The 18983-nt window shown below is 40.0% G+C and overlaps 1 protein-coding gene and 1 long non-coding RNA gene across 11 annotated transcripts in view; one reads left to right on the top strand and one right to left on the bottom strand.

Annotated features, from left to right (window-relative positions):
* Positions 1-18983, top strand: part of DNAH7 (dynein axonemal heavy chain 7) — a 391865-nt gene that overhangs the window by 360767 nt on the left and 12115 nt on the right. For 7 of the 10 annotated variants that reach the window (XM_035305175.3, XM_078328052.1, XM_078328051.1 and 4 more), the window contains 5 exons: positions 868-1053; positions 2845-2982; positions 7108-7338; positions 14590-14742; positions 16341-16518. In XM_035305175.3, the coding sequence (XP_035161066.1) occupies positions 868-1053; positions 2845-2982; positions 7108-7338; positions 14590-14742; positions 16341-16518 (886 nt within the window). Of the gene's footprint in view, positions 1-867; positions 1054-2844; positions 2983-7107; positions 7339-10022; positions 10184-10573; positions 10675-11429; positions 11600-14589; positions 14743-16340; positions 16519-18983 lie in introns of those variants that run through there. The other 3 variants (XR_013519014.1, XM_054257740.2, XM_035305177.3) reach the window with 3 other exon arrangements.
* Positions 756-7210, bottom strand: LOC144576690 (uncharacterized). The gene is made up of 2 exons (XR_013519017.1): positions 7034-7210; positions 756-1345 (listed from the first exon to the last, which is right to left on the bottom strand). It is a non-coding gene; the product is annotated as an uncharacterized LOC144576690 (long non-coding RNA).

Raw genomic sequence — 18983 nt, 5'->3', positions numbered from 1 at the left:
TAGTCCCTAATTCAATAAATTTTCTCCTCTCTAATCACTACTACTTAACCTAGTGCTACTGTTTTTACTTGAAAGTGGGATCACTAGAATGTGGGATCTATGCACTTTAGATCTTTTTCCCCCCTTGGGTAAGATTGAACACTTTAGATTTTAGTAGGTAACAGTAAGAAGAACATAGAAAGCACAAAAATGATGAAAACATTCTCAAGAGATTACTATGTTAGTATAAGAATAAATTATATATATATAATTTTATATATATTTTATATATTTTACATATATTATATATATATATATATATATAGAGAGAGAGAGAGAGAGAGAGACAGAGAGACAGAGACAGAGACAGAGACAGACATATTTATATTTTCAGACAGAGTTGCCCAGGCTAGAGTGCAATCGCATGATCTCAGCTATTACTGGGCTCAAGTGATCCTCCCTCCTTGGCCTCTCAAAGTGCTGGGATTACAGGCATGAGCCACCATGCCCGGCTCTCTGAATTATACTGTATCTGCTTTGCATCTTACTCAGCATTGCAACATTTTCACAGATGACATTATGATCTAATTCATTTGTATTTGGCACACAGTAAGTATTGAAATAATTTTGATTGATAGACAATAAATTCATGAGTTAATAGAGGAGTTCCAGTCTCACCATTGACTGGATGGAAATAAAAAGCCAGAAAAGAAGAGAACGACACTAGGAAAAATGGCAACAATTAACAGGGAAGCATACGAAGGGAAGCTGTGTTAATGCACACAACTCGTAAGATGTTTAATTTAATAATAGGAACAAACAAGAAACACGGTTCTGTAAAACATGCTGCTGATGAACTGGTTGACCGACATGCGCTCTCTATTTTAGGAACTACCATATGATGCTCTGCGGTACATGATTGGCGAATGCAATTATGGAGGCAGAGTGACCGACGACTGGGACCGGCGCACGCTGCGCAGCATTCTAAACAAATTCTTCAATCCAGAATTAGTTGAAAATTCAGGCTATAAATTTGACTCAAGTGGCATCTATTTTGTTCCTCCTTCTGGTGATGTAAGTATGCCCTTCAAAAAAACTAAAAGTAGTAAGACATGAAATTATTTTGGTGGTGATATTTTTTTAAATGGTGATTTTCCTGCAGGCTTTGTTTTTTTGTTACCCTTATCTGTGCTTTCTTCCGTCATATAGTGATAGAACAAAGCTCACGCTATAGGTGGAGTTAGAGGTTTTCTGTTTGTTGTAACATAAAGAGTATCAGAAAATTTCTCATTCAAGAATAGCTTTTTCAGCAACCTGAAGTTCTGTCATCATAAATTCAGCCTTTTGGCTAAAAAGATATTGTCCCCTGTTAAAATGAAAATACATAAGAGATGTTATTAGCAAAATATTATTAGCAGTAATAGTTAATATTTATATTACAATTATTTAGAAGTCAGTTGCAAGTAATGATCTCACTATCAAATTAACATTATTATTATTTTATCCCAAGTGAGAAAGCAGGTTCATTACAGTATAATAATTTGCCTAAGGCCACACAGGTAAGAAAGAAGGTGGCAGCATCCCAGCACTTTGGGAGGCCGAGGCGGGTGGATCACGAGGTCGAGAGATCAAGACCATCCTGCTCAACATGGTGAAACCCCGTCTCTACTAAAAATACAAAAAATTAGCTGGGCACGGTGGCGTGTGCCTGTAATCCCAGGTACTCGGGAGGCTGAGGCAGGGGAATTGCCTGAACCCAGGAGGCGGAGGTTGCGGTGAGCCGAGATCGCGCCATTGCACTCCAGCCTGGGTAACAAGAGCGAAACTCCGTCTCGAAAAAAAAAAAAAAAAAAAAAGAACAAAAAAACAGAAAGAAGGTGGCAGCAAGTCACAGAACCACCTGCAGCCCAAGTCCAAGATTCCCTTCTGCTCTTCTCGAGTCATGGCCACTGCCTTCTGGTGATCACAGTGGATTTCTAGAGATTGCTGGGACAATCACATTCTTTCTCAATTTATTCCCAGAAGTCAAAGGGCATACATTGAAAGTTAAATACAAGCAACAGCAACATATACTGTAATCCCCCAATCCTAACCCTATCTTCCACTAGGATTAATGCTAGCTGAGGGCGGATGTAGGTATAGATAAAGGGGAAAAAACAGTCCTAAAGCCTAGGTCACAGATTGGGTACAGCAAGTCAACCAGGGAGCTGAGGTAACAAGATCTCTAATGATGAACTGCCAAGTGAGAAAAGAGCAAGACAAAGTAAGGTGTTTGTAACGTGACCCAAAGAGTAAAGCCATCCATGACCAAACCCCCCTTTGCCATGTCTGTGTGTGGATGTTTGTATATGATTATATGAGTGTCAAAGAAGGTATGCAATTTTAATAGAAGTCAGTTTAAATAAAATATAAAATACGTATGTATGCATAAAAAGAAGTATAAATGTTAATGGTGATTATCTCAGAATAACAGAATTTTAAATTTTATGAATTGGGTGGATTTTTCACAAACAGAGTAAATCAGAAAAGAAGTATTTTTATTGTGATAAATTAAGAATAGCCATCAGCAAAATATGACACAGAAAGATTTCTCAGTAGGTAATTTCTAAATAAAGTTACCAGGGTTCCCCACCCCCATTAAAAAATCCATTCCAATTGAATGGTACATTTTCTTTTTCTCTCTAAATATGTTCATATATTTTTTAACTTTGGCCCAGGCTAAAAGAAAGTGAAAGTGCTCAGTGTCCAGACGTATAGGCCTAGCTCCTCAATAACTAGAGTATTGAAAATTAACTCCTTTCTGTGAAAAGTTTTAGAGTATAATTGATTTCTAACCTCCTGACTTCTTGTTATTCATCTCTGCAGCACAAAAGCTACATTGAATACACAAAGACTCTGCCACTGAACCCAGCACCAGAAATCTTTGGGATGAATGCCAATGCAGATATCACTAAGGATCAGTCCGAGACTCAACTGCTGTTTGATAACATTCTTCTTACACAGGTGTGTGATCTGTATAGGAGCCAGCTTCTGAGGCCTGGGAAGGATGCTCCCCAGGTAGCATGTGCCAGCACTGAACAGGCTTCCTTAGGTAATTCTCTTCAAGTGGAGAAACATTTAAAGGAAAAGACAAAAATGTGTGTACAACTTGAATATGGATTTGAACACTAAGTACATGAACATATCGGGTTTTTTTTTTTTCATCAATCTTTTTCTGGGAACCAAGACCTATTTGAGTATCATTCTGCTTCTAAGAGTTTCATTTTGCCTTTTTTGCATAAACCTTGCCCAAATGCATCATACATTGTATTTCTTTTAAATTTCTTTAAAGTGGAAGAAAAGGGCCAGGTGCGGTGGCTCACGCCTGTAATCCCAGCACTTTGGGAGGCCGAGGCGGGTGGATCACGAGATCAAGAGATCGAGACCATCCTGGTCAACATGGTGAAACCACATCTCTACTAAAAATACAAAAAAAAGTAGCTGGGTATGGTGGCACGTGCCTGTAATCCCAGCTACTCAGGAGGCTGAGGCAGGAGAATTGCCTGAACTCAGGAGGCGGGGGTTGCGGTGAGTCGAGATCGCACCATTGCACTCCAGTCTGGGTAACAAGAGCGAAACTCCGTCTCAAACAAAAAGTGGAAGAAAAATTTCAAAGATACTGGGGAAGCAGTTTGATGATGGAATTTGTCTAAAATTTTACCTATTTTAATTTCCAGTCCCCTAGTATTTCAACAGCTATTCCAGAACATTTAACCTGATTTACATAGACACAGTTTCATTCACACTAATATTTTATCAGATTTATATTAGTATAATATTTAAAAGATAATTGCAATAGTGAGTACAAAATGAATATAAAAGTGTAGGAGAAGAATTTGTAAATGCAGTTCTACTGGAGAGTGCGTAAGTGCATTGGCATGTAGGAAAACAATCTGTGAAGACATCAGAATTTAGCTGCTATAAGCACAGGTCAGTACATTTTAATGAAAAACATTGGCTAATGTTGCTTGTCTATTAAGAGACCTTCTGTTGTATTGTTCTTCCTTTAGAAGATATGCTCAGTTGTTAATTTGTTTTTTGAAAGCAAATTAGTCCAAATGGCAAGAATTCCCATAGTGATTCAATAAAATTTTGATGAATTAAGAAAGAATAATCAGTCAAGCAAGTTATCCTATTAACTGGAATTCTAACTGATCTTTTTCTTTTTATGGCATCTCAGTAAAAATGACAACAGTTAACATTTTTGTATAGTGCTTACTCTGTGCTAGTGGTGCTCTAAGTGCTATTATGTGTAACAATGCAATGCTAATGACAATCCTATGAATGGGGTCTAGCTATTACTATTCCCATTTTACAGTGAGAAAACTGAGGCACAGGAAGATTAAGTAGTTTGGCCATAGTCAGCTAGTACAATTTCAAGTCAGGACTCAAAACCAAGCAGTCTGGCTCCTACCAGTTTGGCTCCAGAGTCTTGTGTTCTAAACCACTATACTATATTCTCTTTCTAGATTCCGAAAGTGGGATGAGATATAGAAGGCAGATAGCCAGAGATTCTTAAAAAGCTAAAAATTAGAAGGATAATGTGGTATGCTATTACTAATGGAAGAATCCATGGAAATCCTATCTCTGCTCTACTCTGACATTTTCTAATAAGGCAAGAGGAACAAAGACTATTTTTGCATCCATTGTAGATATTGATAGCACTAAAATTAGTTATTACCTGGGCATAAAAGCATATGTGGAAACATAAATGAGTAGTTCTTTAGGAGCATTAGATTGCATTTAATACACCACAGTCTGACAGCAGAACATTTACAGTGTCTTTTGGCTTTACTTAAACTTGATGGGGTGTGCCACATTACAGAATATGTAAAACAGTGGGCTCACTCCAATAGAAAATGACTCCAAGACAAACAAATAAGTTTAAATACACAAGGGGTATGTTTTCAGTATATAATTAAACAATCTCTTTCAGTCCTCAAACTCAGGTTGGCAAATACAATTATAGTAATGAGTAAGCAGTAGTTCAGTGATTCTAGATTGGGTTTATCACAATTCAGAGGTAAAGAGACCAGAACTGCAGAGCTTGGAGAGCAAGTTAATGATGACAAGACTTTTTGTATTTAACTAATTTATCTTAGAAAAAATAAAAGAGGAAGCTATCAGAGCTAAGATGTTTACTTGAGCAGAGCTCCTTTGCTTGTGGTTAACTGCCACATGCTAATTTGAATAGGAAACTTGTTTCAACTTAGAATATTATGAAACTAGATATAGTCTAGGATATCTGAAAAGGTTAAACTCTCTAATGTCCCTTTGAAAATGAAGATGAATTCTACTTATCTTTAAGAGGAAAATAACCCTTAGAAGATTTTAAATGCTATTTGTGATAACTCTAAAGAAAGGTGGTAAAAAGGAAAAAGCTGAGGTAAATAATTGTAAGTAAATAGGACCCAACTGGTCTTAATTTTTGGTATCAGTTGGATATTAGTTTCAAAAACCTATCACCCTAATCATGTGATCTTTGTGTGTGAGAAATAGGTAAGGGGAATGTATGCATTACTTTTTTTTTTTTTTTTTTTTAGTTTTTGAAACTATAGACCTGGAAATCCCTCCCCCGCCACCAAGAGGCCCAGCTCTTTTTAGAAAATAGGAATATTTTAATGAGTTTTTACTGCCTTTTATGTATACCACAATACTACTGGAAAGCAGCATATGATTCCTTAAGTATAATGGAATTAGAGATTTCATTAGTTTTAGCCAAATACTTGCTTTTCATTCTCTATGATTTGTTTTATATATTTCGTTGCAAACCTGGTACTAAGGAATCATAATAAAGGATTATTATATGAGTGTATCTCATTTTTAATAGCACATAATTAAAACTTACCAATATGTAATTATTTTATTGTGTAACTTTATAGGATATTATGGTGGTATGTGGTAAGTAATGTTAAAAGTCACAATAGAGGCCAGGCATGGTGGCTCACACTTGTAATCCCAGCACTTTGGGAGGTCAGAGCAGTTGGATCACCTGAGGTCAGGAGTTCGAGACCAGCCTAGCCAACATGGTGAAACCCTGTCTCTACCAAAAATACAAAAAGTAGCCAGGTGTGATGCAGGCACCTGTAAACCCAGCTATTTGGGAGGCTGAGGCAGGAGAAGTGTTTGAACCTGGGAGGCAGAGATTGCAGTGAGCAGAGATTGTGCCACTGTACTCAAAAGCCTGGGCAACAGAGCAAGACTCCCCTCAAAAAAAAAGAAGTCACAGTAGAAACTTAGGTAAAAATAGTTAATATTTTCAGAATAGATTTTGAGAATATTTAATATTTATAGTGTAGAAACCAGGAAACATAAAATCTAAAAGATGACTAAACACAATTTCTTTGGACTGAGAAAACATGATATATTTATATTCTAATAATACTTGTTCTCTTTCAACAGACACACCCCATGTTCATTTGTTCTGAGGACTTAATAGTTTTTTTCCCCAGAAAATATAGATTCATTTACACAATGCCACTATAAATATAGAAAACAAAAATGGAATTGAAATTCTCCTTCCTTGCTTCTAACGTGAATCAGGAAAGTCTGTCTTTTCTCCATAACTCTTCCACTGCTAAGAGGAGATGAGCTTATTTTCTTTGCTCTCCTGGTTCAAGGAGAAAACTATATCTCTGCTTTTGGCACCCAGTAGACACCAAAGTTATTAGCAAATATATTTTGTGGCATGCTTTCTCAAAGCAAGATGAGATTTCCCCCTTCTGGTTTTAATGCCCGTCATCAGTTGGCCACTCCACCAATGCAGTGCTTTTTCTACCACTATCTGCAGCATCTGCTCCTCCCCCTGCACCCAGGCAGCCAAACATACAGCTTATCTGCTTTATTCAGATCCTCGTTTGCCTCTGAACACATTACATGCCCTTATTCCTCCTCCCTAACAATAGTTTTCTCTTGAAAATCTATCCTTCTTCCTGTTACCATCACTGTAATAAATCTTGTGTGGTGAGGGATCATGGATAAAATAGCAGAGCAATTCTTTCTTATAAAGATTTACCTTAGGATTTTTCCTGTTCAGCTATGCTCAAACCTTTATGAGGATTTTCAAGTTATAGTTTGGATTTTTCATAGTCTCGTTCAGCAGGTGCTGGTGCAAAATCATCAGATGAAGTAGTGAATGAGGTTGCTGGTGACATCTTGGGCAAACTTCCAAACAACTTTGATGTTGAGGCTGCTATGAGGAGATACCCAACAACTTATACACAGAGCATGAACACTGTACTTGTCCAAGAGATGGGACGGTTTAATAAGTTACTGAAGACCATAAGAGATTCATGCATAAATATTCAAAAAGCAGTCAAGGTAAGGTGGAAAACACCAAAAAACCCACTAAATGATACACAGCATTCATTTATTGAGCAAATATTTGCTGAGCATAAATACTGTGTAAGCACTGTTTTGGGTTCTGGGGACAGAGAAGATTAGAAAATAATTCTTGCCCTTGAGGAGCTTATAGAATTCTGGAAGTGAGAGTTAATAAAAGGGAGATAAATACAGAGGATGCTATTAGATAGGGATAGGACCCTGGACTGGATATATGCTAAGGAGACACAGTGTGGTAAGGAATGGAACACTTGCCCTCATAAAGCACATTTATTTTTATTTTATTTTGTTAGAGATGGGAGTCCCACTCTGTCACCCAGACTAGAGTACAGTGATGTGATCACAGCTCTCCACAACCTTGAACCCCTGGGCTCAAGGAATCCATTTGTCTCACCTTCCTGAGTAGCTGGGACTAGAGGTGTGAGCCACCAAGCCTGGCTAAATTTTCTTTAATTTTTTTTTTAATTTAGAGAGATGGGGTCTTGCCATCCTGCCCAGGCTGGTCTTGAACTCCTAGGCTCAAGTGATATTCCTGCCTCAGCCTCCCAAAGTGCAGGGATTATAGGTGTGAGCCACCAACTTCTGGCCCAAGCTCAAATTTTAGTGAGGGAGGCAAACTGAAAAATAAATGGGCCAGGCTCATACCTGTAATCCTAATGTGTTGGAAGGCCCAGCAGGAGGATTGCTTGAGCTCAGGAGTTTGAGACCTTCCTGGGCAACACAGCAAGACCTCATCTCTTCTGGAAAAAGAAAAGGAAAAATGCTGGGCATGGTGGTGCATGCTACTCAGGAGGCTGAGACAGGAGGATGGCTGGAACCTGGGAGGTTAAGGCTGCGGTAAGCTACCATTCTACCCCTGCACTCCAACCCAGGAAACAGAGGGAGACCCTGTGCCAAAATAAATATAAAAACAAATACATACATAATTTTGGAAAGTGACAAGTTATAGGGGAAAAACTAAAATAAGATTAGAGTAGAGAATGATGGGAGAGAACCTCTCTTAGGTTGGGTCAGGTCCTTCTGAGGCATGACTCTCAGAGAGACACCTAAATGACATTAAGGGGCAAGCCATGGGACATTTCAAGGAAGAGCATTTTAGGCAGAGGGTATGACACAAGTTTAAAGCCAAGAGAAAACAAGCTGGGTCTGGTCCAGGAACACAAGTAGGAAGGCTGCTTGACTAGAGTGGAGTGAGCATTAAGACAGACCCTAGTGCCAGAGAGAAGACGCTAGAGGCTGGATCGTGATGGTGTTGTCAGCCATAGTTAGGGTGTTAAATGTCATTCTATTTTATTTTAAAGCATAAATGTAAAGAGACACCTTTTCGGGGGTTTAAGCAATGAATTGAAATGACCCATTTTACATTTTAAAAAGTTTAACCACTGCCGAAAGGATTATAGCAATATGAGTACAGACAGAGACCAACGATATGATCGAAGAAATCCAGCTGAACTGGTCTCTTGCAGTAACACTGGAGGTGTGCTTTCTTCTTTTTATTCTGTTTTCTTTTGTCTCATCTTACTGTGTATTTTCAACTAGCCTGTCTTCTAGCTCACTAATTATTTCTTCTGCTTGATTAGTTCTGCTGTTAAGAGACTCTGATGCATTATTCAGCATATTAACTGCATTTTTTTAGGTCCAGAATTTCTGCTTGATTCTTTTTAATTATCTCAATCTCTGTTAAATTTATCTAATAAGATTCTGGATTCTTTCTTGGTGTTATCTGGAATTTTTTTTTTTAAGTTTCCTCAAAACAGTTATTTGAATTCTCTGTCTGAAAGGTCACATATCTCTGTCTCTCCAGGATTGGTCACTGGTGATTTATTTAGTTTATTTGGTAAGGTCATGTTTTCTGAATGGTTTTATTTTTTATTTTATTTTATTGATTGCTACCTAGACACCATTCAATACCCTACATGGTCTTGATGCTTGTGGATGTTTGTCAGTGTGTGGGCACTGAGAAGTATTTATTATAGTCTTCGCAGTCTTGGCTTGTTTGTACCCTTGCTTCTTGGGAATGCTTTCCAGATATTTGAAGAGACTTCGATGTTGCAATCTAAGTTTTTGGTCACTGCAACTGTATCTGCTTTAGGGGGCACTAGAAGCCCAGTAATGTAGCTCTTTCAGACTCATAGAGATACTGCCTTGGTGGTCTTGGATAAAGTCCAGAAGACTTCTCTAAATTGCAAGGGAAGTTGTTTTCTTCTCTTCCCTTTGTTTCTCATAAACACATGGACTCTCTCTGTGCTGAGTTGAAGCTAGGAGAGGGGAGACACAAGCACCCATATGGCCAAGCACCATATGACACAAGCACCAACGTTGAGACTGTGCTGGGTCAGACCTGAAACCAGCACAGCACTGGGTCTCACCCAAGGCCTATTGTAACCACTCCCTGGCTACTGTCTATGTTTGCTCAAGGCCCTGGGACTCTACAGTAGTCAGCAGGTGGCAAACCCAACCAAGCTTGTGTCCTTCCCTTCACAGCAGTCAGTTCCCCTGGGCCCTGGATGAGTCCAGAGATGTTCTGTGGGAGTCAGAGTCTAAAAAGCCTGAAAATTTAAGAATTTACCTAGTGCTCTCTTCTGCAGCTGAGCTGGCACCCAAACCACAAGACAAAGCTCTTCTCATACACAGTTGTGTTGTCTCTCTTTCCCATTCCACAGGCAGAAGAGCCTCTCCCTGTAGCCACCATCACCACAGGTCAACAGCGAGTACTGCCAGGCTACTTGCTGATCTTCACTCACGGCCCAAGGACTCTTCTGCTGCCATGTGGTGAAAGTTGCCAGGCCTGGGACTTACCCTTTAAAGCAGTGGGCCCCAGAAAGTAAACTAAGTCAAAGTTAGCCTGTGATTTAATAGCTAGCAAGTAGCCAAGTATTAAGAAGATTTTTCTATTAAAATTTGGTTAGATCAGGTGCAGGAGCAAATCCCAGTACTTTGGGAGGCTGAGAAAGGGATTGCTTGAGGCCAGAAGTTTGAGACTGGCATGGGCAACATAGCGAGACCCTGTCTCTACAGTTTTTTTTTGTTTTTTGGTTTTTTTTGAGACAGGGTGTCATTTTGTCAGCCAGGCTGGAGTGCAGCAGCAGAGTCTTGGCTCACTGCAGCCTCGACCCCCCAGGTTCAAGCGATCCTCTTGCCTCAGCCCCCCAAGTAGCTGGGACTATAGACATGCACCACCACACCCAGCTAATTTTTATATTTTTTTTTGTAGAGACGGGGTTTCACCATGTTGCCTATGCAAGGCTTGAGCTCCTTTCCAGAGTCAAGGCCTGGAATCAGGGACCCTAAGACCTCACTGTTGCAGTCAAGCTGGTACCTAAACTGCAAGTCAAAGTCCCCTTTACTCTTCCCTGTGCTTTCCTCAGAAGGGAATCTCTCCTGGTAGCTACCACAGGTGGGAACATGCAGGGTCACAGTTGAAGCCAGCATGGCTCTGAGTCACTCAAGGCCCATGGTGTGTATACCTGGCTACTGCTGCTTATTACTCAGGGCCCAAGAGCTCCTTAGTCAGGAGGTTGTGAATCCTGCCAAGAGTAGACCCTTCCCTTCAATTGTACAGGTTCCCTTATGACCCAAGAAGTGTCTAGAAATTTTGTCCAGGAACCAGGACTTAGAATGTGGGCCCCAGGACTGTTCTCAGTGCCCCATCCTACTGTGGCTGAACTGGCCCCAAGTTGAAAGACAAAGTCCTCTTTACTCTTCCGTTTCCTCTCAAGCCATAGGAAGTTGGAGCTGCAAGCTGTGCTGCCTGGGATTGAGGGAGGGGTGGTGCAAGCACTCCATTAACCACCCTGGTAGTGTCTCACTAGATTGCATGTCCCCCATTCCCCTAGCTCTGGGTCTAGCACAGGGACTAGGACTTGCCTAGGAATTGTAGTCCCATGGCCTAGACTGCCTTTCAAATTTGTTTAGAATCCCAGAGCACTTTAGCTGGCAGTGGCAAGGCTTGCTAAATCTCAAGTTCCAACCGCTGGGATATGTGATTCCCCTGTAGCTAGGGTTGGTCTAAATGCCTCTTTCACAGGCACCAGCTGAGCTCTTCCTGGTGTTGCTGTCTTCCGTGACAGGGAAGCATTAAGTTCCTGTGCGAAGTCTCAGTTACTGTGCTCTCCCACAAGCAACAGATTTTCAGCACAAGGCCACTGCTGGGGCATGGAGGAGGAGTGGCATCAGCAATTCAAGACTGTCTTCCCTATCCTCTTCAGTGCCTCTTTCAGTGATTAAAAGTTAAAACCGGGTACTGTGGTCATTCACCTGATTTTTGGTTCTTAATGAAGTTGCTTTATGGTGTAGATAGTTGTTAAATTTGGTGTTCCTGCAGGGAGAACAATTTATGGAGGCTTCCATTGGCCATCTTGCTCTGCCTCCCTCCTCAAACATTCCTATGCCAATACATTTAAAATGTAAATGAAATAAATTCTTGGGAAAACGTGTTACCAAATTGATACAAGAAGAAGTAAAAAATCTGAATAATATTTTTTGTGTTTAGAAGTTGAGTGCATAATTGAAAAACTTTTCATGTTAGAAGCCTCTTTTGGCATCTGATAATTTGGGGTTATTTGCTTATGTGTAAGAATGGGCATTATCATGTTGAATGAACACAGTAAGAATACTGATGATTGTTAATTGTGGTCTTCAATGTAGTGTTAGCTGGACTGCGGTCTTCAACATAGTGTTAGCTTGACTGCGGTCTTCAACGTAGTGTTAGCCTGACTGTGGTTTTCAATGTCTTAGCTGGACTGTGGTCTTCAATGTAGTGTTAGCTGGCTAGGCTATTTGTTTTAAGAAACATTGAGCACGATTATGTATTCCTTCCTGACCTGCTTCTTCCTGTCTTCTTCCTGGAAGATAAAGGGCTGGCTTCTAGTACTCTGGGAACTAAAAGGGAAAAGAAGCCCCAGGGGTCTCAGCATCCAGTATTCATACATTCACCTAGTCCTCCTAATTTTGGTATGATAACTTTAGCCCTAACGGAGCCTGGCACTTCCCACTCTAGGGATTTCTGCATTTTTCTTTCCGGGTTATATTCAAGGTAGGCAATGCATAGTTTGGGGGTGGGGGAGGAAGATCTAGGATTCTGATTTTTTTTTTTTTTTGAGACGGAGTTTCACTCTTGTTACCCAGGCTGGAGTGCAATGGCACGATCTCGGCTCACTGCAAGCTCTGCCTCCTGGGTTCAGGCAATTCTCTTGATTCAGCCTCCTGAATAGCTGGGATTACAGGCACGCACCACCATGCCCAGCTAATTTTTTGTATTTTTAGTAGAGATGGGTTTTCACCATGTTGACCAGGGTGGTCTTGATCTCTTAACCTTGTTTGTGATCCACCCGCCTTGGCCTCCCAAAGTGCTGGGATTACAGGCTTGAGCCACCGCGCCTGGCCCGGATTCTGTTTTTTATACCAGGTTTTAATGATCTTTAACATTGACCTCCTTGCCCCACTTTCAGAAGTACCTAGGACATTCGTTTTTAAGATTTAGGGGTATTGTGCGGTGTGTGTCTGGCTGATTCTCAGCTTTTTCTCCTGCCAACTTACGATCAGGTTTCTTCTGTCTGCTAAGTCTACTACCAGCAGTCCATGTGCTTCCTAGCTCCCACAAATGTGTTGTCATTTTCTCTTCCCTTCTTTGTTTCTACACTTGGGGGCTTATGTCTTTAAAAAAGTACATTCTTTTACTGCTGTTTCACTGGGGTTTTGAGAAGAAGGCAAATGAAATGTGTGTATGTAGTACATCAAATTTACTCCCAAATCTTCTTCATATGTTAGTTGGAACAATATTTTCCACTATAGGAAAGACAGAAATGACAGTAGCATCTGGCCCAATTAAAAGTCAAATAGGAATTTTCAGGGCCTTCAAAGATTTACCACCTGTGCATCAGTCACTTAAAATGGGCATGGTCAACTAGACTTCATAATTCAATTCTAGGACATTTTAGCTTTTCAAAGCATTTTATGTAATATTTCTAATTTTACATTTATCACCATCCTTTCCAGAATGCAGTGTAGAGCTATATTACTTATCCACTTAATAGACAGTAAACTAAGTCAGTTAGTCTGTGGTTTAATAGTGAGTAGCCAAGTATTGATTAAGAAGATTTTTTTCTATTAAAATTGGGTTAGATCAGGTGCAGGTACAGTGGTTCATGCCTATAACCCCAGCACTTTGGGAGGTGAAGACAGAAAGACTGCTTAAGGCTAGGAGTTTGAGACCAGCATGGGCAACATAGTCACACTCCATGTCTATAATTTTTTTTTTTTTTTTTTTTGAGACAGAGTCTCATTTTGTCGCCAGGCACCAGGTTGGAGTGCAGTGGCGCAATCTCGGCTCACTGCAACCTCTGCCTCCTGGGTTCAAGCAATTCTCCTGCCTCAGCCTCCCAAGTAGCTAGGACTACAGACACGCACCACCACGCCCAGCTAATTTTTTATATTTTAGTAGAGACGGGGTTTCACTGTGTTGGCCAGGATGGTCTTGACCTCTTGACCTCGTGATCCACCCGCCTCGGCCTTCCAAAGTATAGTTTTTTTTTTTGAGACGGGGTCTCACTTTGCCACCCAGGTTGGAGTGCAGTGACACAGTCTTGGCTCACTGCAGCCTCGACCTCCCAGGTTCAAGCGATCCTTTTGCCTCAGCCCCCCAAGTTGCTGGTTCTACAAGTGTGTACCACCATGCCCAGCTAATTTTTGTATTTTTTGTAGAGATGAGGTTTTCCCATGGGACCCAGTCTCGTCATGAACTTGGGCTCAAGTGATTCACCTGCCTTGGCCCCAAAGTGCTAGGATTACAGGCATGAGCCACCCTCCGTGGTCTCCTATACAAAAAGAAATTTTCAAGTAAAATATTAGTCAGGTGTCGTGATGCATGCCTGTAGATGCATGCTCCTTACTTGGGAGCCTGTGGTGGAAGGATTAGTTGAGCCCAGAAGGTCAAGGTTGCAGTGAGCCAAGATCCCACCACTGCACTCCAGCCTGGGCAACAGAGAAAGACCCCATCTCAAAAAAGAAAAAAAATTTTGGTTAGATTTGTTAATATTTTTCTAAGGAACAGTTCAAAGACTCCATGGCCTACTTGTAAGCAAAAACAAATATTTCCACTTTTTTTTTTCTGTATGACTCAACCTTAACTAATCACAATTGTAAACAAAGGATAATTGTGAAGGAGGTATTTATACTATTATGCTATGTATATTTATACTATGATACTAACCAAGGTTACATGTGTTTCAGGGGCTTGTAGTCATGTCTACAGAACTTGAAGAAGTGGTTAGCAGCATTTTGAATGTCAAAATTCCAGAAATGTGGATGGGTAAATCCTACCCAAGCCTTAAACCTCTTGGCAGCTATGTGAATGACTTCCTTGCAAGACTAAAATTCTTGCAGGTAAGTTCATCCAAATGATCGTACATTGTTAAGTTTCTCTTGTTTTCTTTTTTCTTCATCAGAATGCTTAATGTAATAAGTATTACTCTCTAATTTTTCTGTGCATCCCAGACACAAATCACCACTTCTTAATCTTTCATACGATGTTTGTAACTGCTACACTGAACTGTCAAAAACTACTATTAAATGAAGGGAGAAAACATGTTGATTTTTCCACTAAGTAGTCAACATTAAAATACCTATAACAAAGCATCTTAGAAAGCCAGTCAAGCTACCAGTGAGGGGTATTATATCTCCATTTCCCAGTACTTTTCTAGGTCATGACATCACTAGTTTGCTGGTTCAGCCCTAGTCAGTAATGACCTCAATGGCTAATTGTCTTGGAAATGTTGAGTGGGCAGAAGCCCATTAATTGTCTGGTAATATTGGTGCTGAACTATGTTCTTATTAACAATTATACCTATTAGAAATATTGATTAATTTCCTAGAGTCTGTACAAAATGTGTCAGTAGCTACCTATAAAGATATTTCTGCAGGAATAAAATGGTTAAACTCCCTTTTCATAATACAGGTCTTTTGCTATGCTAGAGCCAATACTAAGGAACTAAGATACTTTTTGAAGGATAAAGTTCTATCTTGGGCTCTTAGAGGGAAAAGCTTTTCAAATTCATTTCTTCAGATTGGCTTCTCTAATTTACTATCTAATTAAAGTCAATATTCAACTAACTCACCATTAGAATCTATGTTATGAACAGAGAACTAAAGTATCTTGACATTTCTAAAGGCTTTAAGGTCTCACTACCTGGCTTCTTCCAGGAATTCCTGGCACAATATTGTGTTCCTATATGTTGAATTTTACTGTGTTTTGGTGAAGTAGGAAGAAAAACTTCCAAGGCAACATTCTGTTGGGACTAATGACTAATTAGAGAAAAAAAGTGAAAAACATTACCATCTGACCAGACTTTATGGGGATCTCTTCTGTTCAACTGTATAACATGGTATATTGTATAACAATGCACATTAGATATTCACTATTGTAGGGAGCCTTTCTGAAAGAGTCATGGGGCATGTATAACACAGACATTTATGTTTGCATTAATGAACACTAATTCCCAAGCTGATATGATAAGTATGAAATTGAAGTCAGGACAAAGACTGAATATGCTATCTGTTCTTAAAACCTTGATAGTATGGCTTGTTATTTCTCAGAGGTAATTCATTAGTTTATCTAAAAGACAATAAATATATTTGGATAAATTTTATTAAGCAGTGTTGTATTCGAAAGTTGAAAGGCTCACTAAGTGTGGTGGTTCATGCCTGTAATCCCAGCACTCTGGGAGGCTGAGACATATATATTTCTCAAGTCTAGGAGTTTGAGATCAGCCTGTGCAAAATAGCAAAATCCCTTCTCAACTAAAAATACAAAAAATTAGCCAGGTGTGACGGCATGTGCCTGTATTCCCAGCTACTTGGGAGGCGGACGTGGGAGGGCCACCTGAGCCCTGCCTGGGCAACCAGAGTGAGACCCTCTTGCAAAAAAAAAAAAAAAAAACGGTTGAAAGGCTCTACTGTTAGGTGACTTATGTTTTACACCCTAGCAATGGTACGAGATTGGCCCTCCTCCAGTCTTCTGGCTTTCTGGCTTCTTCTTCACACAAGCTTTCCTGACTGGTGCCCAGCAGAACTATGCCAGAAAATACACAATTCCTATTGATCTTCTTGGGTTTGACTATGAAGTGATGGAAGACAAAGAATACAAGCAGGCTCCTGAGGATGGTAAGTGCAGGGACAGAATGAGTCGGCTCATATCTGGGCACTGAACAAAAACATGACATTCTAGCTTTTCTCAGCTGTTAAAAAGTAATAATCACGAATGTAATTTACCCTAAATGCCAGAGAAAAAAAATTATAGAGAGACAGAGAGCAAATGAGTGAGCATGGGGAAAGAGAGAGAAGGGTGAAGGGGAACGATGAAGCAAATAGAAAATGGTAACAGTAGATGAATCAGGATAAAGAATATATTTATACTTTTTTTTTGCAAAATTTTATAAGTTAGAAGTTATTTCTAAAACGTTAAGAAAGTAATCATGAAATTAACAGCACATGGCATAACAGCTGTAATCTTATGTTGACTGGACATGGTACAGCATTGGAAAGGTTTTTCCCTGGTCCCTTGAAGAGTACACCTTTGTAGAATCCTAAAATATGTATTCTGTCCTGTTATATATATCATTCCAAAATATAACTAATAGAAACATTTGCTTTGTGGTTGAAAGACTGTGAGGAAATCTTTCTTAATGGATTGTCTATACTTTATGGCTACCCTGATGTTTTATTTCAAACTTAGTGGACAAGGCCACTATTTTTTTTTTTAGTTATTTTTTAAATGCTACAGATTCCATAATTTTACCCAAATTGTATTGTCTTTATATAAATGACAGTCTCTAAGTGACTGTTAATGTGTACTGCTTTAAATAATGTGTTGAAGGCAACTTTCTTATCACTGAATGATGAATTCACTAGCTCACTTTCTGTCAGGACCCGGAGATATCAACAGGGAACAATTTATGATCTTATCCCTCAACTAATTTATACTGTAGTGAGAGACATTAACAAGTAGATATGTAACCACAGCAGTGTATGATAATCACATTACTGTGCCAAGAAGTTTTATTTTAAATTGATGGTCACTAATCTCAAGATGGTTTGTAATGCTGAATCAATCCCACTACTATTCCTGGGGATATTTGCTTTCCTCCTCCCACAGCAACCACTTACACTCTCCTTGCCTTTCCTCCTGTCCCCACATCTCCCCTTATTTTTCATGGAAAAAATTAAAAGCCATCTGAAGAGAGCTTTTAGCACCACTGACTCCATACATTTGTCAACATCTGCACCCTTGAGGAATCCAGATTTCATTTTCTTTTTCCTTCTCAAGGACTTTGGTCCTTTAATTGTGCCCTCTCTTTCCAGAACAAATTATTGTTCTCTCATTACTAGGTAATTCTTGTCAACCCACAACATGGTCTAGAATCTCTCATCTTAAATCAACCATTTCAATTGTCTTTCTACATCCCCCTCAGCTACTGTCCCTATCTCCACTCACCACTATAGCAGAATTTCTCAAAAGAATTGTCTTTACATGCGGTCTGCAGGTTCTCACTTCCTACTTCTTATCTACCTTTCATCCTTCTAGAAATATACTTCTCTCTGTTTCCAGGACATCACCCTCTCCTGATTTTCCTTATCTCATTGGCCACATTCATGCTGCTTGAGTGGCTTAGGCTCCCCTAAGACTAGTTTCCACAGACTCAGTCCTGGAACTATTTCTCTCTTCTGACAGCATCCTATCCCTGAGTGACCTTACAGTTTTTTGTATCTTCTTTGCTTATGTCCTCCAAATGTAAATCTCTGAATCTCAAATCTAGTTCTTTCCTCTAGGATCTAGACCTCCAAATCCAATTGACAACCTGAAATCTTCACTTTGGTGTCTCCTGAATATGTAAAATGAGTAATTTATTAAATGGCACCACCATCCAGCCAGAAACCCAGGAATTCTTCATTCTTCTCTTCCCTCATCTGTTCGTATCAAGGGTAGTTGCTCACCTACAATCCTACTGCCACCACTCTGTTTTTGTTTTTGAGATAGGGTCTCACTCTGTCACCCAGGCTACAGTACAGTGGTACTATTTTGGCTTACTGCAGCCTTGACCTCCTGGGCCAAAGTGATCCTCCCACTCAGCCTCCTGAGTAACTGGGACCAGAGGCGTGCGCCACCTACGTTTTTTCATTTTTTGTATAGTCTGGGTCTCCCTGTGTTGCCCAGGCTCATCTCGGATTCCTGAGCTTAAGCAATCCACTCACCTTGGCCTCCCAAAGTGTTGGGATTACAGGCGTCAGCCACTGCACCTGATCACCCCCCCTACTATTTTTATCTTGCCTTCTGCACTAGCCTTTATCCTGTCTCCCTCCTGTCATTACCCATTTACTGCCATTAATTTGTACAGAAGCCACAGAATTTTTTTTAAAAATGAAAACATATCAGCCTTTGGTCTCCAATGAAAATCCAGACAACTAAATAAGTTAATAGCGTCGGCCGGGTGCAGTGGCTCAAGCCTTTAGTCCCAGCACTTTGGGAGGCTGAGGTGGGTGGATCATGAGGTCAAGAGATCGAGACCATCCTGGTCAACATGGTGAAACCCTGTCTCTACTAAAAATACAAAAAATTAGCTGGGTATGGT

Source organism: Callithrix jacchus, chromosome 6 (genome assembly GCF_049354715.1).
Source record: "Callithrix jacchus isolate 240 chromosome 6, calJac240_pri, whole genome shotgun sequence".
In the NCBI taxonomy this organism is placed as follows: Eukaryota; Metazoa; Chordata; class Mammalia; order Primates; family Cebidae; genus Callithrix; species Callithrix jacchus.
This window is presented reverse-complemented; position numbering and strand designations above follow the sequence as displayed.